Source organism: Pavona decussata, unplaced genomic scaffold, assembly GCF_977016875.1.
Source record: "Pavona decussata unplaced genomic scaffold, jaPavDecu1.1 SCAFFOLD_25, whole genome shotgun sequence".
NCBI classification, from domain to species: domain Eukaryota; kingdom Metazoa; phylum Cnidaria; class Anthozoa; order Scleractinia; family Agariciidae; genus Pavona; species Pavona decussata.
This window is the reverse complement of record NW_028145448.1, coordinates 1,377,501-1,403,680: the sequence shown is the minus strand read 5'-3', so window position 1 is coordinate 1,403,680 and position 26,180 is coordinate 1,377,501. Positions and strand designations below refer to the sequence as shown.

General features: G+C 39.2%; 4 protein-coding genes across 4 annotated transcripts in view; 2 read left to right on the top strand and 2 right to left on the bottom strand.

Annotated features, from left to right (window-relative positions):
- Positions 1-286: 286 nt before the first annotated feature.
- On the bottom strand, positions 287-10,104 carry LOC146485710 (kinesin-like protein KIF9). Its single transcript, XM_085103025.1, has 5 exons — positions 9,420-10,104; positions 7,368-7,757; positions 6,269-6,650; positions 1,667-2,032; positions 287-1,065 (listed from the first exon to the last, which is right to left on the bottom strand). Exons 1-5 carry the CDS (start codon positions 10,020-10,022, stop codon positions 482-484), a joined length of 2,325 nt encoding a protein of 774 aa, XP_084959151.1. The 5' UTR covers positions 10,023-10,104; the 3' UTR covers positions 287-481.
- A 41-nt stretch (positions 10,105-10,145) lies between these two features.
- On the top strand, positions 10,146-17,079 carry LOC146485709 (COMM domain-containing protein 8-like). Its single transcript, XM_085103060.1, has 5 exons — positions 10,146-10,278; positions 12,493-12,648; positions 13,624-13,782; positions 14,628-14,783; positions 15,815-17,079. The coding sequence occupies exons 1-5, from the start codon at positions 10,198-10,200 to the stop codon at positions 15,836-15,838; spliced, it is 576 nt and encodes a 191-aa protein (XP_084959186.1). The 5' UTR covers positions 10,146-10,197; the 3' UTR covers positions 15,839-17,079.
- Positions 17,080-19,822: 2,743 nt separating this feature from the next.
- Positions 19,823-26,180, bottom strand: part of LOC146485707 (protein YIPF6-like) — an 11,996-nt gene continuing 5,638 nt past the window's right edge. Inside the window, exon 6 of the mRNA XM_085103055.1 lies at positions 19,823-22,215. Within this exon, the coding sequence (XP_084959181.1) occupies positions 22,100-22,215 (116 nt within the window). The 3' untranslated portion in view covers positions 19,823-22,099. The remainder of the gene's footprint in view (positions 22,216-26,180) is intronic.
- On the top strand, positions 22,273-25,920 carry LOC146485708 (mucin-like protein). The gene has a single exon (XM_085103051.1). It carries the CDS (start codon positions 23,424-23,426, stop codon positions 24,198-24,200), a length of 777 nt encoding a protein of 258 aa, XP_084959177.1. The 5' UTR covers positions 22,273-23,423; the 3' UTR covers positions 24,201-25,920.

The following is a 26,180-nucleotide window of genomic DNA, read 5'->3' as shown; positions in this document are numbered from 1 at the left end:
CACAAAAAAGCAGATTTGATTACTTTTATTGTTATTTACAAAATCTGTTAATTGTTTGTAATTTAAAGTTACGTACCAGCAAACAGATTAACTCTGATGTTTCAGACTTACTTGTCCATATGCCCAGTGATAGAAACAAAATTTTTCCCCTTTTTAGAGCAGCAGAAAAGAAGTTTTTTAATTATTATCTGATTTCACGTCAAAAGAACAATCTACTTATTTACAAATGCTGTTGTTCTGAAAATATCATCAAAATACACGACAAATACGTTTAAAGTATTCCCACTATGATAGACGATACCAAAAGATTCTTGTTTCTATCCTATGTAATTTATTCTGTAATCTTACTGAAATGTTATCCCTAAAAACCGAAATATACTGCAGGTAGCAAAAAATTAATAAAATAGAGTATTTTTCAGACGTGTTTACGTATCTTAATAGTATATTTAGATTATGAGGTTCAGAACAGTTCATGTGATCATCACGTGACAGTCAAGGTGCTCGGTGGCTTGTTCCGTACTGTAGCAATAATAGCCCCAGGCCTTCTCTTCTTCAGTGCTCCACCACTGACCGACAGATGCATCCGTCGTTCAGTCTGCATTTTGGCATTATAGTACGGCACAGAATCAGGATGCTCCATCAACAGCTCGAGCTGAAGTCGATCGAATTTCTCTTGCTCGTCTTCGGGTACTTGCCCTTCTCGGCCACCTTTCGGCTCATCATCGGCTCCTAGGAACGACTCGGCATACCAGTTCTCGAACTCCGTTACCAGACGATGCCTGCACTGATTCACGAGCTTTTCACAGTACGTTACTTCGGGTTTAGTGTTCAGCAGTTCTTCGTAATCTTGCCTGTAACGCGATTTGAGATCTTTAATTTTCCGAAGAAGTTCGTACTCATCTTCGTCGATCACGACTTGACCTTCGTCTGTCCGAAATTCTCCCTGTTCGAGTCGCTCTTGTTGTCGCGTTTCTAGTATCGCCCCTGTCTCGTTGATTTCATCCTTGAGGCTGTTGACAGACAAGGAAAGCTCTTTGGCCTTCCTCTTTTTCTCGCGCAGAATTTCTGGAAAAGGATAACAAAATATAAATCAGTTAACACCAGGTGAACTGTTGCATTGCAAGTGAGGTGCTGCCAATTGCTGATGTACCTAAAAAGCATCTCATACAAATTAGTTTGAAGTAAAAAAAAAATTATGCATTGTTATAACCAATATGCGCGGCCGGAAAAAGTTAACCAGATGTTATGCGCAAAAGCTAAGTAAATCGAAAGTGAACTCATTTGCCATTTAATGAGAAGTCCACATTCACCTTCAGGAGATTTGTCCCTAACAAAATGCTAAATAGATGAAAACTCCAAGTTTATTCAAATGTGACTGATTAAAAAACTTCCTGACTGACTGACTGAGTGACTGACTGATTGATTGACTGACTGACTGACTGACTGACTGGCTGACTGACTGACTGACTGACTGACTGCATGACTGACTTACAGATTGATTGATTGATTGATTGATTGATTGATTGATTGATTGATTGATTGATTGATTGATTGATTGATCGATCGATCGATGGAAGAGGGTAATGGGCTCCTGAGAGAGTTTTATAAGGGCTGATTCACAAATTGACACTTTATCGCAAATTCTTCAAGTTCACACTAAACCCACCTTTGTTTTGATTCAGAATCCTGTTAATCTCGCTTCCTCGTTCCTGCTTAAACTCCTCAAACGCCTCGCTCTTGGGTGGAGGCGTGGCCACGCGCTGCGTAGGAGACTGGGCAGGTGACTGCAGCCTATCTTGCCCCTCACCACCACCCTGTCCGTCATTCTGCGCCACACCACCCTGGACAGCAGATTTAGCGCTGTCCCTTTCTTTTCCTTTGCCCCGGCTTTTAACCTTTCTTGTACTCACTAGGGTGGACACGTTCGGTTTGACGCCTGGAGGAGCAACTCCTACGCCAAATCCTTGACCGTCCACCTCTCCAACCAATCCACTGTCATCACCCTGGACAGTACCTGGTTTGCCTCCTGCCGCTACAGACAACAGAATATGGTGAAATCGATGAAAGGAGGTCATTGTAACGCAAGCTACGCAAAGCAAAGTAGGTATTCTGATTGACAGGACCTTTTTCGACGAAATGTTTTTTCCACTGTATAGCAATTTGAAAGAGGCGGATCCAGGGGTAGGGTGTGGGGGTTACAACCCCCCCCCCCCCTCCTTATTTCAACAGCTGTTGTTGTTTTCGAATTGGTCTTTCCCTGATTGATCATTAAAATAATAGAATGAAGTTGTTTCAAATCCACCTTTTGAGTGATTGTCAATTTGGAGGGTCTGGATGGGGGGGTACAAATGTCAGTTGTCAGTTAAATTTCAGGCTATTTGTCAGTTGTCAGTTAAATTTTGGGCCATTTGTCAGTTGTCAGTTAAATGGCTGTTAATGATTAACTGCAGATTTTAATAATTTCTTGAGGACCCAAATAAAACTTAAACGTCATGTAAGACAGATAGGAGCGTACCCTGATAACCAAAAAAGTATAGTAAAAACTTGTTTCTGGTTAATGTTTAATTTTATGTTTACATTTTTGCAACAACAATCGTTTCTTTGGCCTTTATACAAATCATCCCATGGCCAATCTACTAAGAACATACCTTACGAATCCAAGCGAAAATGGGCGCGTATTGGTCGGCCAGACCTTAAAACTGCTCCAGGTGAAATTTCCTCCTCAGAGTCAGAGATATCGTTGTCTGAAGCTGTATCGTACTCGTCCTCTTGTGGAGGTCGCACAGCACCAACGACCACATCAGCGAGACAGTCATTTACAAATGTGACTTCTGTAACATCATTAGATGGCACCTCAGGACTGATTCATCTTCAACATCTCTGTTGAGTCGTTCTGGATCTTCTGTGATGGAATTGCTCTCTTCGTCTGGCATAAAGTTTACTTTACTGCAATCTGGTGGCTTCGTATACACCGCTGGTGGTAGAGCCCCTGCTTTTTCCTTTGTAGTCTCACCCCTGACTGTTTTTTATCTTACTGGACGATACTTCTCTACCAATAATTTCATGGCAGTCTCCGTTTCAGCGCTAATCTCTGCTGACGGAAGCGGTTGCATGAATTTTATACTTTCAAAAGCCATGGTGGTCTTTTTAAATTTAAAGTCTCCGTTGTGATGGTTCCAAAGTCTTGGGAATACTGTAAGGCGGTGAACGTCTCATGTTTAAAATGGGAGACGGCGTGAATGTTCTCCACAACTGTTGTGAGTAACGTGCACAACTCAACCTCTTCAAGGTATTCCTTGTTAGTCGCAGCTATACTGTCATGCAGCCGACGCATTCCTTGTTCCAGAAGCGTTAGTTCGCTGCCTGTTTCCTCCAGCAAGCTTGGCAGCTCCATTTTCCACTGACCATCTGTGATTATCGCAAAATTTTTGCTTCTTCCTCCCTGCTTCGGTGCCATGCGGTAAAGTTTTAAATCAAACTCTCCAAGGCCGAATTTTATTGCCAGTTCTCTCAGCCCAAGAAATGACAACAGATGCTTCTTTAGAGACTGAACTGTCTCTAGCGCATCGCAATTGATTGGAATACGGCTTCGGTGTCGTTCGAATGCCGTATCCGAATCAACGCGGCAAAAGCTGGCAATCGCCTTTATTACGCCGGAACGAGCGGACATGGTATAGACTCGGTATATTGCTAGAGCGCGTTCCACGTAAATTTGGGTCATGTTAGAAATAAACTATTAACTAATATGAATTGTTAGTATAAAATATGACGCCCTACTCTGCTGCTGTTTATTGTACACGTTTGTTTGGTGATTTGGTATAAAATATATCAATTTTTAGCAGAAAAACTTAGCAAAAGGTCTTTCGTCAGTTGTCAATACCAGCGAGTATAAATGTCAGTTGTCAGTTAAATTTCATGCTATTTGTCAGTTGTCAGTTAAAATTTTGGCTATTTGTCAGTTGTCAGTTAACCCCATCCAGACCCTCAATTTGGGAAATGATACTCTACAGTTCGCGACTGTTGTAGGAAGTTACTCGCTAAAATGACCTCAAATCAGCAAAAGGAGACAGAGAAACAACAAACAGTACACCTTATAAACAAGGTATGTAATTTTAATTGAGAAATTTTCGGAATTTTTACCTCCTAAACCCGATCGTAAATATTCCCATACAAACTCTTAAATTTGCGCTGTGACGGTTATTACGCAAGATGATCACCACAACTCACAGCTTGAGCTTGGGCCGCCTGTGGTTAGGTCGGTTCAGGTGTTAAAGGGAGAGTTTCACGGTTCGGCGCATGTGCGAGCGATAACGTAAGCGCTGTCAAGCCAATTGTTTTGGGACCAATTAGAAGCGAGTACACAATACCGGCGGGATACGGCGGGCAAGTCTTATATCTTGCTGGCAATTTGCTGGCATAAAAATAAAACTGACCGGCCAGTGTTTCGGTCACGTTTCAGAAAGAAACAAAAAGGCCGTCGCATGTAAAACGCATGGGGATTTTTGCAGCGCCGCTTCGTGCATGTCCCATGACATTCAAGAAATGCCAGAACTTATGAACTTATGTGAACGTACACGGTTTTATTTTAGTACAATGTCGATATCTCGCGGCATCGACCTTTTTTTATTACGCGCGGTTCGAAAAGCCGAGAAGCTCCCTCAAACTTACGTACTTAAATCCAGTATTTCATCAGCATTCAGTGATAAACTTACTATAGTGTGTTCGTTCGATAGCCTGATTTTAGTAGACCAGCGAGAAGGCGAAGAACGAGAAATCCGCAAGCTTCAAGAAGCGATGCGACCGTTTAGTAACAACAACACTGAGCGTCGAGAAAACTCTTCCATGGTGGCAAATCAAAACTGCGTTTGCCATTCGCAATGACCATAATTTTGTAGATAAATGAATACCTTACAATAGATTGTGTAGTTTGCCGCAAATTTTCTGGGTTTTTTCTACTGCCCGCTATTCGAGCCCGCTAATAGACGACTACAAAAAACTCGCACATTCGATCACATATTTATTCGCTTCGCGTCTCAGTGTTGTACAATTTTTTTCCATCCAAAGCAAAACACTGATGTTAGATGCTGTTTGTCCGTCGAATTCTCCGTTTTTGACAGTTGACTTCCATATGAACAAACAGTACGATTGAAATCTAGAAAATCCTCGCGAGTTCATCCAAAGCTAGTTGGTGACCTTTGCTATTTCCAGCGAAAGCAGACGTGCCGCAAAAACGTTGTCTCTTTTAAACAGACTTATCCCTTTACCAATTTTCCACGTTTGGTGGACGTATTAACCACTCAGGATTTCTACATCCACTCCACTCTGTCCGCTTTAACTTCTGTGCTCCCAGTGAGTCCACAGAACGTCCCGTCGCCGGTCGGCCGCGACGTCTCCTTTGACGATCCATCGACAAAAATGTCGTTTTCGGATGCTAAAACACTTTTAACCTTACCGAAATCGAACTTATATTTAAAATAGGAAACAAAGATTATAAAAAGTGAAGAACGAAGAGCGGATGATTCAAATTCGGGCGCGATTTCAACAGATTGTTCCACCACAAGCTCGCATCGAATTTAGTGTCGACCCGTACAATTTATTTTTGAGCCGGTCTGCTCGCGCATGCGCTTGACCGTGAAACTCGGCCTTTAACCTACAGATGTGACAGGCGTACATTCTTTGCCGGTAAACCAGCGAGATTGGGACCTAGTGCACTTATGTAGTGCTTTGATTAACTCGCGTTTTTCTTTAAACCGTTCCGAAGAAAAATCCCCCAATTTACAGTCTGCTCTTTCAAAACTTACTGGGAAAATTCACCGCCAGAGTCCAGAGTCCAGGGAGGATTGCTTTGCCCCTAATGAAGCACCATCTCGGCATATTTCTTAAAATAGTCTAATTACTTTCCCGGTTAGCTTGTTTTTCACGGAGCGGTGGAACAAAAAATGCCGCCAAGTGTTTCCGTAAAGGCGAAAGAGTTCGTAAATTCAGGGAACAAGATTCCAAAGTGAAGGAAACTACTTTCTAACTCTTCCAGCTTTTAAATCTCCTTGTTGGATATACCTATCTTAGCAGCCCCGCCTATTCAAGTAACAACAAAATCTGAGTCGATTCAAACCAGTAATAAGAGAGTACAGGAGAGTTAGGAACCGTGCAAGGCAATTTCCAAACCCACTTGCTCTGTTTCTTAGCGATTATGGACAACACATGGAAACTGGTACCTCCATGTGTAAGTGCAATGATCTTGAAATATTTCCAGTTACTCAGTACTTACCAGAAGTCGCTCCGTCTCTCTCCTGTAACACGTACTTCTGCCGTAGCCTCTCCTCTATCTCCGACTCCATGCCGTTTACAATCACTCGGAACTGAGCGAACGTCTCCTTGATTTGCCGAACATTCACGAGCTCTATGTCGTTTAACTCCCCGCCTAAGAACCGCTTCACCTGCTCGCGGACATCCTGGATTTGAGATTCCGATAGCGGCTCGTAAGAAATTTGGCTGCGGTTCGTCAGCGTATCATGCATGGCGAGTTCCTGGCGAAGCGTGCGGATTTCTTTCTCGTACTGTCTGCACAGTCGTAGCGTGTCGAAGTGTTCCGTTATGGCCGGCTGTGATGGCACGTTCATCATACGACTGCCAAACCGCAAGGCTGATAGCTGTGGGAGAGAACAGAGGGGAAAACTAGTCAGTTAACTCTAATATCTGGAGGACCAATGAGATGTCTGAAAATTACAATCGGTCCTCGCGTTGAACAAAATCACAGTAAGATGGATAAGAGGTTTAATGGTTTCTAAAGAAACTGTGGTGCTGCGTTGGTGGGGAGTAGAAACGAATGTTTGGTTTATCAACAGAGTTAATAAATAAAGGTAAATTGGCCACCGTAAAGAGATTCGATTCGCCCTGACGTAGGGCTAACGCTCGAAACGTCAGCACTCGAATCTCTTTATGGCTGCCAATTATTTACCTTTATTTAACAACTCTGCTGATAAAGCAAACATTCAAAACCACTGTAAGTTGAAAATCACCTTGAGAAGCGGAACGGGCATACTTTCGATTTTTGCCAATTGCTATGAGAAGCGCATAAAATCTTCAAGTGCATAGTTGATGCAATAATCTCGATTTCTGACCATAAGCAAGAAGCAAGGTTTAAAATAATCCCAAGGGAAAATGTACCGACGCAGGCGAGTCTAATCAAGCGATCAAAACAGTTTTCTTTTAATTTTGTGAAATGCAAACTGAGTTAGGGTTGTTTTCGACGTGTTATTAACATATGGATGCCGAACATTTGCTGAAATTTAGGGTTTCCAGTCCACAAAGCTCCAATTCGCCAAATAAAGCAAACAACTTGCCAAAAACAAGATAAAATACGTTACCGTTTCCTCGATATGCACGGCCTCGCCCCAGATATTCGCTATAAGCAGAGTGTTACATTTCCCTCCAATAGAGTCCTTCAGCACGTGCGTAAGTTTGCTCTGTCTGAACGGAACATGTTCACGGCGCCTGTCACCCAAAGCTATAACAGCTTGTTCCAGAAATGTCAGCGATTTGTTGATATACATGGCTTCTACTTGCGTTTCTCCCACAGAGAGTGTTTTTCCAAGCCTCTCTGATCCAGCCAGGTCCACGAAGTTCAGTTTGGAGGTGACATACTTCGTGTTGGACTCCACACGCGAGTGTGACTCGATGTAGACGGTGAAGACGCAGTGAGAGCGCGACGAACGCTTGTTTAAAGCGTGTTGGGCGATGATACGATTTGTTTCTCCCTGAAAGAAGCGTTTTAAAGACCTGTTAGAGGTTTTGCGATACATCTCAGAAGTAGCCCTCATCCCTCCCTTCTAGAAACGGCATTTTCAAACCTGGTTGAGCATTGAAAAGAGCTCAAAACAGCATAAACGCTAGGCTCACAGCCCCAAAAACAACTGACCCAAAACAACCAATGAACTTATACTTGGGATGCTGAACTATCCAAAGAATGTTTACAACTCAGACTTGCTTATTTTAGGGTGGACTCCTTGTCAATGGAGCTCATATCCAGAATTTTATGCCACATAACAATCATCCCGCATAATGCTAGGATGATTAGCAAATATATCCCCACCACCCCCCTCCAAGAAATTAATAACTGCAATGTGCAGTTCCAGAAAATATCCATACCCCCCACAGGAGGTTGCTTGTTTTGCACCCCCCATCCCCCTATGAAATTCCAGTTTAGCTTCATACTTTCCTTCTAAAGAATTGACTTTTAAGACCCCCTCCCTCTAGGAATTTCCAATGACTTTCCTTGGGGCGAGTCTGGATTTTTTCTGAAACTGCACAATGCCTGTAAGTAACATGTCTTATTATGTTCCAACTCTGATCACTTATGAATCCCATGTGAACCAGTTGCCTCTTCTTGCACACATATTTAATAATCCAAGCAGTTGGAAGACTATACTTGTCTTGGTGAACGACTATACACTTTGCAGTAGACAGATTTCCTCGACAAGCGTCTTATGGAAGATTGTGGAGTAAATCTGCTCACTGCAAATGAGGCAAAAACCATCAAGGCAGCAAGGGGTTGGGACAGAGAGTGTATATGTTGTGGTTTAATATATATATATATTTTTTTGGGGGGGGGGGGGGTTAAAAACTTTTTAAACCAGTTTAATTTTTATTTTCCTTCGTGCAGTATTCATTACCATAATTTGAGACAAGGGAAAATAAAAATCAAACTGGTTTGAAAGTGTTTAAACCAAAAAAATTTTGAATCACAACAATCAAATAGGCATCAGCATGCCTATACACGTATGTAATAGTGTATAGTTGCTTCATACTCCTGTTGCAGAAAAAATCCATACCCACCCCTTGGAAGGTCACTGGAAATTCCTAGAGGGGGTGGGGAGTCTTAAAAGCCAAAATTTTAGAACTAAAGTATGAAGCTAAACTGGAATTTCCTGGGAGGAGTGGGGTGCAAAACAAAAAAAACCTTCAGTGGAGGGAGTTTGGATATTTTCTAGAACAGCACAATCAAGAGAATCTGAAATGGTGGGAGTTATTTTTAGTAATTCTTCTTCCCCTGGATTTCAACCCCCGTCCAGTTAATAACAGGGTGTCTGTAAGGTGGGAAAGTACGTTGACTGTTCATGGGTATGTCTCCATTGGCCCTCAAGCTGAAATTTATTTTCTTTTCTATCTATTTCTATCTTAACCCAAATCCCTTGCTTTTAAAACAGTTCTAGTATAAGTCAGTTGATCTTTTACCTTAATGGGTACATTTTGATTGATTACATTTACATGGGGTAGAGTGGGGGAGAATAGGTGGTGACAGTCACGTAACAAAATGTCCATATAAGCTTAAAATTATCGTTTTCAAAACGGACTTTATGTCCTTAAAGAAACGTCTTGTTTAATACTAGAGATTCATGGGTTCTTCTCTCGTTCCTCACCTCAAAGAGTAGGTTGAGGGCCTCTTCTTCACTATTCGCCTGATGCACACTCAGTCCCTTCACTCTCGTGTACCCATCGTCATCTTCAGTGACCGTCATGAGCGCAGGATCCGTAGGAATGTTTCCCGGTAAAGTGCACAACAGATCGAACATGCGTTCATTATAGATTTCTAAATGAGAGATTCGAACACTGACGGCGTGCTCTGGCCTTTCGCGGATCTCTCTGTAAATCTGTTGTATTGCTCGTGGGATGATCCCGCGATGCTGAAACTTTTCAGTCGATCCTGTCATGGTGAAAGTCTTGCCCGCTCCAGTTTGCCCATAAGCCAGGATTGTTCCATTGTAACCGTCTAAACCCTTTGTGACGATATCTTTAGCGCATTCCTCGTATACATCGCTCTGACTGGCGTTGTGCAAGACGCGATCTAAGTGAAAACTCCAGTCTAGAATCTGGTTGTTGATATAGCCTCTTCTCAAATCCTTCTTGCAGTGAATATTGATGGACTTGCCGTCCGGCAGAAGTTCGATCATATCCTGCGCGAATCTCGCTGTCGGGCGAATTCTGGCGTAAACTTTGACTCGACCATTATCTTCCTGAAGCATGGTGGCTTGTTATTGTACTCCGTCACGAGGAAAAACCACAAACATTTGCCAACAATTTGCTTCTTCGAATCTCTTCCAACTGTTGCTAGGGTAATCGGTTCCTGTTGCTACGTGACTAGCGCATCTTGTCTCACAGAGACTGCTGAAATTCTATCTGCAGGCTCATAAAAACAAGATGGCGGACGGTGGAGATGGAGACAGTCACAGAAAAGGTCTTGTGTTATTGCAGAAATGTTCGAAGCAAGACGCCGAGAAGGTCAGTAATTAGAGCAGTGGAACTGTGGAATTATCATTTTTGATACCTCCAAATATATTACTGTATTACTTGGCTTTGGGATTTGGAATTACTTAATACTCTGGAAATTTCCTTGTGAATCGAAACCATGAACAGGGGCAGGTGACACTGCAAGAATTCTTTGTTGTTTAAACGTTTTACTTTCAACCGCACGTAAACTTGAGTTTGAAACTCGGTAAAATATCCAGATTTAGGTTTCGAAAGTGACCTTTTCACGTTTAATAAACAGTAGCAGTGCAACCTGAAAGCACTGCTGAAAATTCAAGCATTACTATTTGAAACTTTAGAAACTCTGGACAGTTATGCTGACATTAGCGCTCTTATTTCTGAAATAAGAAAGTCATCTTAATCATAATTCAATCATACATCATAATTTTTTTTCTTCACTTTACATTACTTTTTACTCTTTTGACAAATAATGTATTCAAAACTGACTTTTTTTTAACGCCTTCAAATAGTAATTCGTTTATGTATGTCCTTAACACCGCCTGCCTAGATAAGCTCGCTATTTGCAGGCGGTGTTCACTTGTAAGTAACGTTTGAAAAAACTTAATAAAACTTGAACTTGAACTTGAAACTTGAACTTGAACTGCTCTTTGTAGGTAAACTTGTTAACGTTTGATATCAGTCAAAATGGTTAGTTATTTCCAACTTCATCGTGTCATTGTTCGCGGGTTTCAATCTTTAACCTTGTGCTTTAGTAACTAAACAAATGTAGATATAGATGTATGCGATTCAGTAAGTTTTAGACAGACGGCAAAACTGCAACGTTAGGCGGCTATAATAGCTATTAAGGCAGTTCAGTGTTCAGTTCTTACTAGAATGTTATCAGTTTCAGAGAGAGAGAAAGTAGGTGGCAAATTTAGATGGATTTGCGTAATGTGGATGACAGATTTGGGATGTTGTCAGCTTTTATTAAACCTCTTGGGATTTTTATTCTATTTACCAAATAAGTCTTCACTGATCCTGAGAGCTTATTACAGACTGCATTTATAGGGGTATAGAATGGAAAAATCTGAGACTCGCCAAGACAATGAGACAGAGCCTTAACCATTTTTTTCAAATCCGAGCCCAAGACACCACCATTCAAAAATCTGAGCTCAAGACACCGTGATCTAGAGATCTGAGCACGAGACTTTTACAGCACTCTGTCCCTTGTACTAGGAATTATTTCTTGATAAATCAGAACCAGTTTATTAAGACCCAACTAATTGCTTGGTTTGTGAGACTCCAAGACTCAAATTTCAAAATACGAGATTCCAAGACCCGTTTTATTTTTTACGAGCTCAAGATACCAAGTATCTATTTCAAGATTCCGAGATTTTGAGACTTGCCAAAAATTTGTTGAGACCCATCACTTTTTGAGGACCATTCTATACCCTTATATATGTAATACAAAAGAGGAGATAGTAGCAATAATTATAGTGATAAAAGCTAATGGCTATAAAATCTCTCAAGACCTTTTTTTGTAGGCAACATGTAGTACAGTTGAACCTGTATTAAGCGGCACTCGTATTAGGCGGTCACTCTCTATTAAGCGGTCAGTTGTCAAAGTCCCGAAAATTACTTCCCTTAATTACTGTAATCCTGACCTCTATTAAAAACGGTCACCTCTATAAAGCGGTCGCAGTCACCCTAAACTAGGTCCCAATGAGCTGTTTCTATTGTCTTGACCTGTTTTAAATGGTCACTTTGTAAAAGTAAACCACTTAAATATGGTAACAAATAGCGTGCCAGGCAATTGAGTTTCTAATGAGCTGTCATACCATTTTATCGCCAAACTTTCTTAACCAAGTAAGTGATTTTTTGAGCGCTTTGGTGCATAAATTGTACACTAAGTTATCAATGTTATATAAAATGTCTTTTTTGTTGTGTTTGACATGTATTCTGTGCAACCTGTATTAAGCGGTCACTTAGCCATTCCCCGAGGGTGACCGCTTGACAGGTTTGACTGTATTTGTTTACATACACTGTTTGTGTGGAAATGCAAGAGGCCACAACAACACATGGATTATTATGTAATCGTATCAAGTACAGGTGCACTGGATACCTTAGTGCCGTCTCATCAAGGTCATTAAGGCTCCTGACTGAAATTTAAACACTCATTTCATTTGTCAGGTTTTTTTTTTTTTTTTTGACTGTCTTTGCCTGTTTTGTTTGTTTTATCCGATGCAGATAATCCATGAGTTGTTAGATTGTATATGTTATGGCAAGAGCCTTAGATATCAGAACTTTGGAAAGGTGTGGACCATTGAGGAATGGAAATCATTGCAGCAAGCTGGGAAAGAAGAATTGAAGGGATTTATTGTTAGAGACCTAAAAAAAGAACAGGTTTGTTGAGATCTGTTTTGAATTTTGCGTCACAAATATGCCATGATAAATGACTCTTGAAGTACATGCTGCTTTCGGTACAGTGATACTATACTATGGAACAATTTGTAAACAGAGGCTTAATTTAAAGCCTTGCCAAATTGCTCGATGAATTTTACAGGGAGACAGCCAACCTATCTGATGCAGGGCTACTCTATTCTCAAAACTAGTCTATGCAATGTAACTATATCATAGTAGTCTATCCTTTTGTGGTGTAATTTATTTGTTTTGTAATACGTATTTGAACCAGCCTGCCCTATTCATTTGAAAATGTTCCACATGGAAACCAGTTTTTTGGTTGTTTGTGGCCAGCATTTTAAATTAAAGCTGTATCAATGTTAATGTTGTTATAAAGGTATTACTGGTATGTCATACCAAAGATTCTACAGGATTTTTCTTGGATGTTACAAGCTATCCAGGATTCAACTGTAACAAACAATGAAGGTGATAAATTCATAAAACATTGAAAATAATTACAATGTTTACAAAACATCCTACAAGATTCTGACCCATAGGATTGTTAGACATGTAAGATGTTAAAGGATTTATAAGATATGCACAAACAAGTTTGATTGTTTTATAGTACACAAGATGTTGCTTATAAGACAAGACCCAGTCTTAACATGCAATCAGACTTGATTTGAGCCAGAGTCATTATTTGATTCTTACACCTCACATTCCTCATGAAAATATGTGGAAATAAAGAAACTTGAAACTTGAACTTATGCAAATTTAGCAGACACTACTTTAAACTTGGAGAGCACTAATTTAAAATGTTATCACCTTCAGTTGACAATAGAATCATGATGACTCCAAAACATCAGTTCTTGTTGTTAGTTTTAGTTGTCTTTTCCTTATTAAATCATTATTGACAAACTATTAAAATTTAGTTTGAGGTGCTAAAAGTGAAGTTTTCTTTTTGTACACATAATGCAGATTTCCAAGGAACTTGACAGATTTTCATTTTCCGCTGAAATCAAACAAGCTGTGCTGGATTGTGTTTGGCCTCGTCAACAAGAAGTTAGACAGAGCTTAGTTCAAAATACAGCAATGATATCAAATGCACACTTAAAAGACTTTGATTGGAAAGTCAAGGTAAGCAGAAAAATATTGAGCCTTCAGGACATTTTCTATCTTTTAGTTATATCGTACAAAATGTTTACAAGTGGCATTTTTTTTCTTTGTGGTGGTCTACTCACCATAGATTTCAGCAATTTGATATGGTGTTCAAATTAGCTAAGAAATTTATTTCAAAAATACCAGTATTCCCTTTCGAAAACTGCTTTTTATTAATGTAAGTAACAGTTATGTTAAGGATTATTAGACAAGTATAATTAAATTATTAAGAAAACTGAATTTATGTTTATTGGGTTCTTTTCTGGTGTTCTCTTACCATTTTTGTGGAGTGTGGTATAATGGCTCATATCTGGGGCACCCAACGGATCGTTTTGGTAAATTATCTGTTCAGAAGGCCCTTTATCCCCTACAATTTTCTAAAAATAATTTTCGCCTCAAACTTTCGTGATATGGGAATTTTAAGACCTAGTGTTTTCGGATTGATAAAAATGTCGTTTCGGGTACCAAAAAAGGGTCAGCTAAGATTTTCGGAAAGGAAATAAGACCTATTAAGTTTTTTTGAGAAATGGACAAAAATGCCCCAGTAATTTCGAAAATACTCAAGTTCTCCTAGAATGACCGAACAGATAAAAATATTATAGCGCAGCTTTAAATGAATCTACAGAGCTTTAAAGGCACTCCAGATAGCCTAAAATAGCGTTTCAAAGGATCTGAGAGAAAACTCCTATTGGGTGCCCCTGTCATATGCTATGGTCACTAAACCAATTGAAACTGTGGAACTGCATTATCCAATGAGTCATTTTTAATAATAAATAATTTGCTCTGTATATGTCAATTATCCATTGTTGATTTTGATCCAATAGATGACGATGGCAAGTGATAAATTAGCTAGCATAAGAGAGCCCACACTGACTTTGGACTTTGATGTTGATGAGAGCGGTCAGGATAGGCACATATCTGTAGAGCTTACAAATGAGGAACTAAAGAATCTTATATCATCTTTAGAAGCAGCTAATAAGGTGAGTCACATGTATTTACTAATTTCTATGTTTTTTTTTTAAATAATACATGTAGGTACTGAACTCTGATACCTTCTCAGTTTTTAAATAGGGCGAAGTTAATAAATCTCTTTTTTATGGTAGACAAAACTTGTTGAGTTTGACAAGCAATCATGTCTAAAACCAAGTTAGATTTCCAAATCTGTGGATATAAAGTGATTTAATCTAAAAACAAGTGGCCGGGTCCATCTACTTGAAATGTGCAGTTCCAGAAAAAAATCCATACCCACCCCATGGAAGGCCATTGGAAATTCTAAACTGGAATTTCCTGAGGGGATGGGGTGCAAAACAAAAAAACCTTCCATGGAGGGAGTATGGATATTTTCTGGAACTAAGAAATGTGGAACCATAATTTGCTTTTCCTTGCATTACAACATTTACCAATAACAAGTGGCCTAAAGCAAAAGTCAGTTAAAGTTGTGTTTTGGTGGACGTCAATAAATATTATTTTTAATTATTAAAGAAAAGCTATTGTAGAAACTATTTCAGTGAATTCTGACAAGATTTCAAGGCAAAGATCCAAAATATTGCTATGTTAACTCAAGTACAGGTACCAAGCCAGTTTAAAAGACCTAAAAGAAAGGGCATCTTGTTGTGTACAGGATATCAAAGGTTTAAATTTCACTTGCAAAATCAGCAATGCATGCTCTCAGAACAACACCTTTTCAGTTTTGTTTGAAATGGCTCGAAAATCAATAATTAATTTTTTTAAAATAAATTACCTTCTCTTAGGTAGCAAAATTGTCAATTACTTGGTTCTGTTGCCTTGAAATCTTGTCAGAAATCCAAATAATTTCAACGGCTTTTTTTGATTGACTTTCACCAAAATGCAACTTTAACCTTTTTTGAAGGCGGCAGGTTGAATGTTATTGGTAACCACTGTTAGTAACATTCATCTCTTTTAATTTGCATTCTTGGATGCAATAGTCCCAACCATCACTTTATAGTTCAAAACCTCTACAAACTTGAATTTCCTTTTTTTTTTCCCATAGGTTGTTATGCAGCTCAAGAAATAATATGCAACAGAGGATTTTTTAACATTAGTATTTTAGGCTACATTTGCTTTAGAAGAATAGTTAAAATAAAATTATGTAAAAAATAGATGACTTGTTCCATTTTTGTTCAAATCTAGTTTGTTGTCAGCAGTCAAGGTGCTTCTGAATCAATAATTTGTATTAATTCATTATATCAAATCTTGTGTTTATTTCTCGCTTTGTTGCAACCTTTCCTGAAAAGGTCAAATTGGTGAGAACTCTGTAAATTGAAATACAGGTTTCAGTGTATTTGATTGGGGGAAAACTTAGTGGTGAATGGCAAAAACAACTTACATGCTTTCTTTTAACCGTTTAAGCCCTAACAGTGGTCAGCATTAACTGAAGAGGACACATATCTTTCCTTTTCTGAAGATGTTATCTAGCATTCTCTGATACAAATCTACAATTCACTATCTTCTATTCGCGATTCACAGTTCCATTCAGAATTTGTTCGTACTTGATCTGACCTTACATTACAATATTGTACTAAGATTTACTAGGTTCTATTTACGCAACAAGTATTTTCCCTACAATCACGAGCATAGTAAAATCCCTAGCCTACGCTATTGTAATGCTCCTTAATTTAAATTTTTCTATTACACAATTACACACATTTCTCTTCCTTATTTAGTTTAATAGATGTGTGCAGTATCTTTGTCATGCAGTAGATTAACTTCGGACTTTGCCAATTTACAACAACAAAATACAATTACAATAACAAAACACATTGCACAATTAATTGTGCAATTTTGTGTTTTGTCTCACGTTACATGTGATATATTCCATGACAATATTCATTCAATTAATTTTCTAGTTAATATTTTATCATGCAATATTTAAGTCACGCACATCAGTGCTTCTTTCCCGACACAGAGCATGATATCAGGTTACTTTACTATTAGGTTATTTTGTGTTACTGTGTGAAAGTGAAGTCACTCTAAAAAAGCCATCTGAGTCCTCAAGAAAATGTTTTGTTGATACATGTATTAAAGTCAGAGTGCAGCTTGGGTGTCTGATAGTGTCTTGAAGGAAACAGTGTATATTGTGTAGTGTGTATCAGTAAGTTCCATTGTGTACATGTATTCTCACAATAACAATTAGTATTGATTTAAAGTCAGTTCGTACAGTTTGTGTCAGACCATTATTTTAATACATTCATGTATGAGAACTTGGTGTACATGAAAGCATTTGATATAAATAATAAAAATTGTCATTTTTACTTTGTACTTGTTGATTACTAACATCCTTGATCTGCCTTTTCCCAAGCAGTAAAGTAACCAATTGTTTTAAGTAATATTTATCACAGGCCCTAAGAAGAGATGGTGGTGTAGAAGTTACCATTGTTCATTAGATATGATATTATTTTGTCAGTTCAAGCCTAGTCGGTACCTCTGTTGTCTGAGTACATGGTTGCGACCTTTTTCAGATGTTCAAAGTTTCAAATCGCAAGAATACCTGGGTATTTTTATGAACGACTTGATCAAAAATTTTGGACAATGTCATGCCTGGTCTGCACAGGAACAGCAAATATGGAGGCAAGCATTAATTTTGCAATCTACTTTCCCCATCCTGTCACTCTGACAACTGTGAAACTTAATGGAATCACTGCACACTCCTCCTTTCAGTCTTGTTGTACAAGCAAGTATTTCCTTTGGCAATTTACAAAATATGTGTTGGAACTATTAAATTTTAATGTGACACCTTGTTTTGTGCTACAGCTGAAATGACATGGCTGATACACCCTGCTGTAATTTGACATTTTCTGCATTCAAATTCTTTCCGTTGTTGAGCCTCCATAACAATATTATTGCCATTGGAGAAAACAAAGGAAATTGTGGTAGCAACAGCAAAACAAGAAACAGGAAAAGGGAGAGAAAATAGAACAGAAAACAAATCATAAACGGAAGCATACACCTTCCACGCACCAATGTGCATTACTGGTGCTTCCGTGTATGTCCCATGCTGAAGATTTGCCAAGAGTTTTGAAGTTCTACGCCAAGCAGCAACTGAACCACCCACACCAGGGAAATGTTACGCGGACCGCCAAGCTTAACTTATCCCCCAAAATCCCCGCTCGCCTGCCTGTACATGTTGATTCTAAATCCTAGATAGAAATCCATAAGAGAAATCCTGGACATTTTTGGATAAATTATACCAGTTCATTTCAACAGCAGAAGTTTTCAAAAGTCAAGGTAATTATTTTTCTTCACATCAACACCAATAAAGTTTCAGGTAATCCTATGCCAGGTAGTACCACTGCCTTACGCCGCTTTACTCTAAAGATCACGATCGTGCACCACCACAACTAGTGATTTGAAGACCCACGCCAAAAATCTTTGGCATAAAATACATAAAATGCAGCGTGGTCCACACATGCATGAGCCTCAAGTGTAAAGAGAGAAACTTGGATCAAATTTTCCAACTGGTTTCATTTCACCTACAAGATGTGAATAACATAACATTAACAGAAACCATTATTTATTTACTACATTATCTATTTATTTATTTATTTATTACAAGGATCACGAATGTTTCATTTCAAAAAACAGCGTGGAGTTCCATGAGTGTAAAGATAGTCTATGTCTCTTCATATCACATCAAAGCTTTGAGGTCTTCTACATGGACGTTGTCGTTACATGGGGCCATTGCATTTATTATTCGCATTCCCCGCCCCCCCCACCCCATTGAAGGCTTGTGTCTACCCCTATCAGAAATAACTTTTGAAGACCCCTTCAGAAATTAAGATAAAAATGCCAACACATTCCCCCTTAGGAAAAAAGAAAGAGTTCAAAGAAACCAAAATAAATGCCCCCTCAGAAATGACTCTTAAAGACCCCCTCCCTCCACCTCAGATTTCCCAGTCCCTCAATGGGGGGGGGGGGGGGGGGGGAAGGGGGTGCAGATATTAAATGGAATGGGCCATGTAGTATTGATCATATCCTGATAATTCCTGTAAAAATGTCAATGAAAACATCCTTCTTCAAGAGAAGTGCCCCAGGGATAAATTTTAACAAATCCTCTGGCCATTTTGCAGTAGTCCATTAAAAAGTGTATGAGAAAATGCATATCATAGTAAGCGTAATCCATCTGCAATATTGCATCACCGTGTTCATGGCATTCCACAGAATGCGATGAATATCCACACCGAGAATGACCAACAGACCTGCAGCACTTTTCAGCACAACTCCTCACTTAAATTTTTCGGCAAGCCGCTTTGCAATGAACAAATTAGTATCCAGAAATCTTTCCACGCAGTTCGCGATGCACGATTCTGTTTTTCCATCCATTTTACTGCCCGTCTTGTCCACACATTTCTCCCAACAGATATCCGTGAACTTATGTATTTGACTTTGAAGCCTGTGTTTTTGATCCTCAACCATTAGTTCCTCTTGGAGTTTTCTATCGATCTGGGGGTTGTTGGATGCTCCTCCAAACGACATTTTGATCTAAAGTTTAAGAAACTATTTCCACGAACTATTGCACGTGTGTGGAAATCAAAATGGCGTGTTTAATTTGCGCTGGTCTGGGTACTAAGATCAGCTCCAGGCTCCCTTCTGAGTTCCTCGATCAAGTCCAATCCGCTTTTACGCGCCCCCGGCCCCCTAACGTGTTCCAGAAATCTCCACTGTACTTTTATTCCATAACTTTTAAAGGACCTGAGATAGGAGAATAAAGATGCCCTTTTTGGCGCTTATTCCGGCGAGGATTTACTGAAAGAGTCCCAAAGGTTTTTCTCCGCTTGAAGCTTGTTGAATGGGGTTGTTGGTCCGTAATCTGAAGGCCTTAAATCCACCTCTCCTCTTCAACTCCTACCTCTCATTTTTATCCCAGATCCGATTTCCTCTTTGATACACTCCCTAAGTTTGTTTTTCCCAGAGCAAAGATTTTAGGGTGTTCAGGAATGCTAAAGGAAAACTGACAAGTCTTAACTTCTTTACAGTCAAACAGCATTAAAACGTCTCAACATCAATAAATGAATAGTTTTATTTTAAAACTTCCCTCATTTGAGGCCCATAATACATAAATAGTCCTCTTTAAATGGCAAATTTCGTGAGAAGCTCAGATGCACCTATTTGAACTTAATGTCGGTTAAAACTTCTGCTACCTTTACAGAAGACGCGGCTAAGACTAAAAATGCTTTCTGTTTGTTAGATGGGACAGTTTGAAAATAGAATGTGGTGCCACTTTGAATGTACGTTCTACTGAATTCTTCAAAATCAGGGTACTTTTTAAAAATGCTTTGCGTCAATTTTGAAGTCATTTCAAGGAATAGCATATAACCAATCCTTGAAACTGGGACATTACATCCGGTTTCCGAAATAACAAGTTTAGCCGGCCAGTTCTGCACAAATGGAAACCGTGAAGGGCTATACCACGACTTTCTACTTTGAAATCACGTCGACAGAGGACCTTTCAGGTCTGCTATACATAAAAGAATCACCATAAATGACACAGTTAAATTCTATAAATATTCCACTTTAACTAAGAAAAATGAATAGGGTTGATAGGTCAGTTTTGTATCTAAGCGCCCACATAAAGAAGTAATTTCTGAAAACGGTCATTTTTCTTCGACTGATCTCTTGACTACTAAATACCGGGTTTCCATATGGTACTAAAACAAGAGCGTAAGTTGGGAGACTGGAAAAATATACATGATTAAACCTCAATTAAAGGGGAAGTATCATGGGGTTTTTTATATCTTTTGTTAAAAATGATGAAATAAGACCTTCAATCACCTGTCAAATAATTCTATAGAATGACGAAAGGAACGAAATTAACTCAATTGGTGAAAGAAACAACTCGTGATCTGTTCTAGCGCATTTTGGAAACAAAAATGCGAGAACTTGAAAAACATTAGCCCAATATTTTTCAAGTTTCAATCCAAACCGGCCTACTCTGTCTCGGGCCAGAGGCACTAATCGACAGTTTTATTGCACTGGGGTGATAATTGTTAACAAACTTGACAATTATTTCGTTGTTTCTGCTGACGGTCAAACATTTTTGGGGTTTTGAAATGACAGCAAATTTTCGTGATACTTCCCCTTAAGCTTTAACCTTCAATAAGTGCATGATAAGGACAGAATCGGAACGGATTAATTTTCGACCGAGAGCTCCCAAAATGTATCTGCCTTGGTCTCTGGTTACCCATATTGCACCTATTGATCGAAAGCCTTTATATTCATGAAGCAATAGTTACAAAATTCGGTTTTGGCTTAAAGAAAGCTAATAGCGTCCGTGATGCCTTTAATATGACGTCAAATTAATAACTTCCATTTTTCGATACTTCTTTATTACGGACAGTTAACGGACAGAGCTGGAGAGGTTCGACTGTATTTGAAATGGTCACAAAACCCTACTAAAGTGAGACACTATTTGCCATTCCAACTGGGACTAACAAAATTTGAGATTGCTCCAACAAACTAAGGACGCTTTTCAGATATCAGAAAAGGAAGGAAGGAAGGAAGGAAGGTGTAATGTTTTTTTGTTGTTGTTATTTGTTTGTTTGTTTTTTGTTGTTGTTTTTGTTTTTCATCCATACACTCACTGATATAAGTACACAATTTGTTTGAAAAGCCTTAACTAGAAGCCGCGGATTTATGAGGTCCAGGATTCCCTTCCATTCTGACAATGGTTAGCAACATTTGTTGACCAGGGCCCGGTTGTTCGAAAGCCGATTAACGCTAATCCCCGAATAAAAGTTCACCGAGGTTTTCAAAAGCTAATTTTAAGTTACTGGTAAAGAGAAGCCAAAGCCAAATTTAAGGGACTAAAATCTTTTGGGAGAATCTTTTACTGATCAGCTATCAAACTCGAATCAAAGTTCAAGTTAACCCAGGATTAGCTTAATCGGGCTTTGAACGACTGGGCCCACTTCTTGCATAATGACCGCCTCCGCCAGTTCTGACCAATGAGAAGCACCCTACACCACAGCCGCGTACCCAGACCCCCACGTTTCACGTAAATGGATACCAAATTATCTTGGTGCTGACCAAAAGGAACGCAAACTACGGGAACGAGATTATCCAATGAAAAAATGACACGTCAGCACTGAGCCATAAGAACATGTCACATTGCTTAGCAACTCGAATGACGACTTAAAACCTTAGGCTCAATCGAACATGGAAGAAACAATTTCGACCGACAAGTTTAAATGTTCTCCGCGATTTAAATGTTACACTCGACCAGAAGGAAGAGCGTTGGCGCTGTATCTTGTAAAGTCGTTGAAGCAACTTTAATCTACCGCTAGCCCGAGTGAGAGATGATCATCCAACCTATTACAAAGTAAAACAGGCCTATGGGATAAACAGCAAGTGCTTTTCTGTTGGTTGGCTGACTGTCTCCCAGGAACTTCACAGAAGCTATAAAGGAAGAAGAAAACAAGAGTATATTTAGAGTGCTGTGGGCGGTTTCAGTAGAAATAAAGTATTAATTTAAAGGGGAAGTATCATGGGGTTTTTAACCTCTTAACTTTTGTTAAGAATGGTGAAATAAGACCTTCATTTTGCTATAAATAATTCTAGAAAAACGAGAGGAGAGAAATAAACTCAATTCTTGAAAGGAACAACTCGTACTCTGTTCTAGCGCATTTTGAAAACAAAAACACGAAAACTTGAAAAACATTAGCCTACAATTTTTCAAGTTTCAATCCATTCCGACCTACTCTGTCTCTGGTCAGAGGCACTAATCGACAGTTTTATTGCACTGGGGTGACAATTTATAACAAAACTCGACAATTATTTTTTGTTTCTGTTGTCAGACGGACAAACATTTTCGGGTTTTGAAATGACATCAAATTTTCGTGATACTTCCCCTTTAAGTTTACTGTTCATTAACCTCTCACAACTCGGCTACAACATAGCTGTTTACTCATAAACATGTATATTCAGTACCTCTCAGTGCAAATACACGATTCAGCCTTTAGGCTGTATATGTTCATCTTCAACGTTCAACTTTTGTTGCTGTTTTAAATATATTGCTACCTGCAACTAGCGAAAATTGTTAACCAAGGCGGATAGCAAAGGAAGTAAGAGGAATACAAATAAAATTCGATAACTTTAAATTAAATAATAAGCATATGTTAATTCGTGATAGTAAATTAAATAGCTCCTTATTTTTCTTTGGGAGAGTAAAGCGAGCGAGCGAGCGAGCGAAAAATGATTCATTCCGAGCGTCGCGTCTCCTCGCGCTCGCGCGAGGCAATTTTCGCGCGTGCTCGCGTGTTTCGCTGGCTTATACTATCATGTTACTATCCTTGAGTTAATATAAGGGACCTCCCCATAGTCTAGCATTATCATTTCCAATTTTCCCTTGTTTCATCTGATGTCTCTCTGGAAACTGCATTATTTTATTTGGAACGCAGGGACTGTATCGTTTCAAATTATGCGCCCTGAGCTGTATACATAACTGATTTACATGCCTGCCACGTGTTAATTATGCACTCTAATTCGACCAATAAACAACAACGTGGACAAGAACGAACTCAAACAGAACATTGAACGAACTTTCAAGTTGTGATGGAACATTTTGCTCGGAGTTCGAGCTGAGGGATACAAAAAATCGATCGAAAATGTGCTCAAAAAGGTTTTTCCCGACCTGTGCGTTATCCTTGTCGCTGTGCTGTGTTTTTATCGCAGGTTATTATGTGTTTCTCCAAGTTACGCTCGACGGCGGATATACCGAATGGTCTGTCTGGAGTAACTGCTCTAAAGACTGCGGTGAAGGCGATCAGACCAGATATCGCTTGTGCGAGAACCCAGCGCCGGGAAGATACGGTAAGGACTGCTACCGATTCGGCGCTAACCAGGAGTCGAAGCCATGCTTCCTGAAAATCTGCCCGGTAGACGGGAAACTTAGCGACTGGAGCGCATTCTCTGCCTGCGACAAACCTTGCGGCGGAGGAAAGCGATTTCGAACACGACAATGCAATAATCCGCCGCCTGTTTTCGGTGGAAAACCTTGCGAAGGTCCAACGAGAGAGGAACAGGAGTGTAACACGCACGTTTGCCCTTCCATTGACGGAGGTTTCACGGCCTGGAGCGCGTACACCCTGTGCTCTGTGACGTGTGGCAAAGGAACCATGACAAGGACACGAAGCTGCTCTAATCCGCCACCTAGTAACGGAGGGAAGCAGTGTGAAGGGCCGGTTAGCGAGAAAGCAGAGTGCGATAAGGGAGCCTGTCCGCAACCGAAACAAGAGGCTGCAGCAGCGCAGAAACCGGCTGAACAGACTGCTCAAAATTCGCAGCAACAAGCAGAGGCAGCGCAGAAACCGGCTGAACAAGCTGCACAAAATTCGCAGCAACAGGCAGAAGCAGCGCAAAAACCAGAGGAGAAGAAACAATAACCCCTTGACAGAAGTTGATTAATTTATTTTGCTAGTTGCAGGACTGAAAACGCCAGATCAATGGTCGGGATAAAGTTTGAAAGTGTGAATGCAAAAGATCCGAGAGCAAACAAATCAGCAAACAAAGAAACTTGCTTTACTTTTAGTTATCACTTTTAATTTAAGCCAAACTCGAAAGGGGATAGAAAACAGCACAATATCAGAATATTGTTAAATGACTTTCATCATGGTCATACTCTTGTTTCATTTAGTAACCCGAAAGCTGCACTGATGATTGTGTTGAAAACAGATATTTCAATAATAATATTATTAAGGGCCATTTGGGACTGACACGGTTCATTCACAATATTTATTGGATGCATGAACTTTTTTTCCAATTATTTTCAAATATACAATCATGGCAGACAGGGAGCTCTTTGTATTGCTGCACATTTGTTTGTAGACTAAAGATCAAAATTCACTCAGAGGTGCAATTATTTTTGAGAACATTATGTCACAGCAAAGATGACTGTGAGTAGTCATGTATGCCCAGTGACCCTGCTAAAATCTTATAAATGTTTTGTATAATTTAGTAAACAAACATGCTTTTAAAGGTATTTAGGTAGGTACATGTAATTCTCAAATATTTTGATGTCCCATTGAGCGACACAAACGGAATGTTCCTGTGAATGTATCACATATGGAATTATTGACCATGGGCTGGCAGATTGCAAATAAAACAAGGAAAGCCATGGGCCTAGTTGATGAAAGAGTGAATAGCTCTGTCAATATCATCCAGAAGGAAATTTGTGTACAAATAAGTTATGATATTATTTTTAACTGCTAGACAAGTATTTGTCCAGTGGTTAACAAGCTATTCATTCTTCAAACAACTAGGAATAACATAATAATAAGTTTTGGGCAAGTAGAGTTTTTGCACAAGATGTGAGCCTGCTCAAAGACTTATAAAATGTTTGAATTTCAAATGAGACAAGCAATATCGGTGATATTCAAATGCAACCCTCCCAAGTTATGATCATTTTAGTCGACCTGAGAGTTGCCAACCAGTTAAGGATGGTGCCGACTTTTGTTACTGTGCATACATTCTACACATCTGGAGATATTTGGGTTTCCTATAGCCTAATAGGTGGTGCCTACTAATGCAGGGATATTTTTGCGTGGTTTAAAACTATGCAGAGAAAGCAGAACTTAGCAAGTGCTCTTGGTATCCAAAAAGGAAATTGGGGGTAACCATGTATTTTTCAGAGATAAATATTTTAAAGATCTAAATTATTTGGAAAAAAATACACCATATATTGCTTTCTATTTTATGGCTTTTAAGAATAATAATTCTTCATTTTTGTTGCTAAATTATCTCTAAAAAAGCGTGGTTACCCCCAATTTTCTTTTTAGATTCCAACAGCCCTTGCTATGGTCTGCTTTTCCCACATAATCATAAACCACGCAAAAATACTTTGGTAGTAGCCACTGTCCTAATAACTTGAAGGGTTTGGTTTTCTTCGTATTGTACAATGTCCTGTAGATGGAAATTACAGGCAAGGTGTTGAAGAAATTAGGAAGATGTTTTTGACAGTTAAGCTCATGATTTAAAGAATAAACAGTCAAACATTGTACCTGCCAAATAATTTCTAGCTCAGGGTAAGGGGATTATTTATTAATAAAGAAACATGCATATTTACTTGGCTTCAAATAAAAAAAAATGGCAATTTGCCACAATAAATATGGTGTTGTGATCAGCATTTTGTATACAATTGGAACTACAAAGTGAGTAGTTGAATGTTATCACTAAAAATTATAAACCATGATATGCAGACATACTGACAGGTTCAATTTAACAAGAGGAAAGTGCTGCAATCATGAAAAAAGCTGTTACAAACTGGGGAGGTAAAAATTACATGTACCATCAGAAGAATAAAGTAATAGCACACGTATAAGAACCTGAATTTTTCAATTTAGCCTAAATATGTTCTTATATAAATG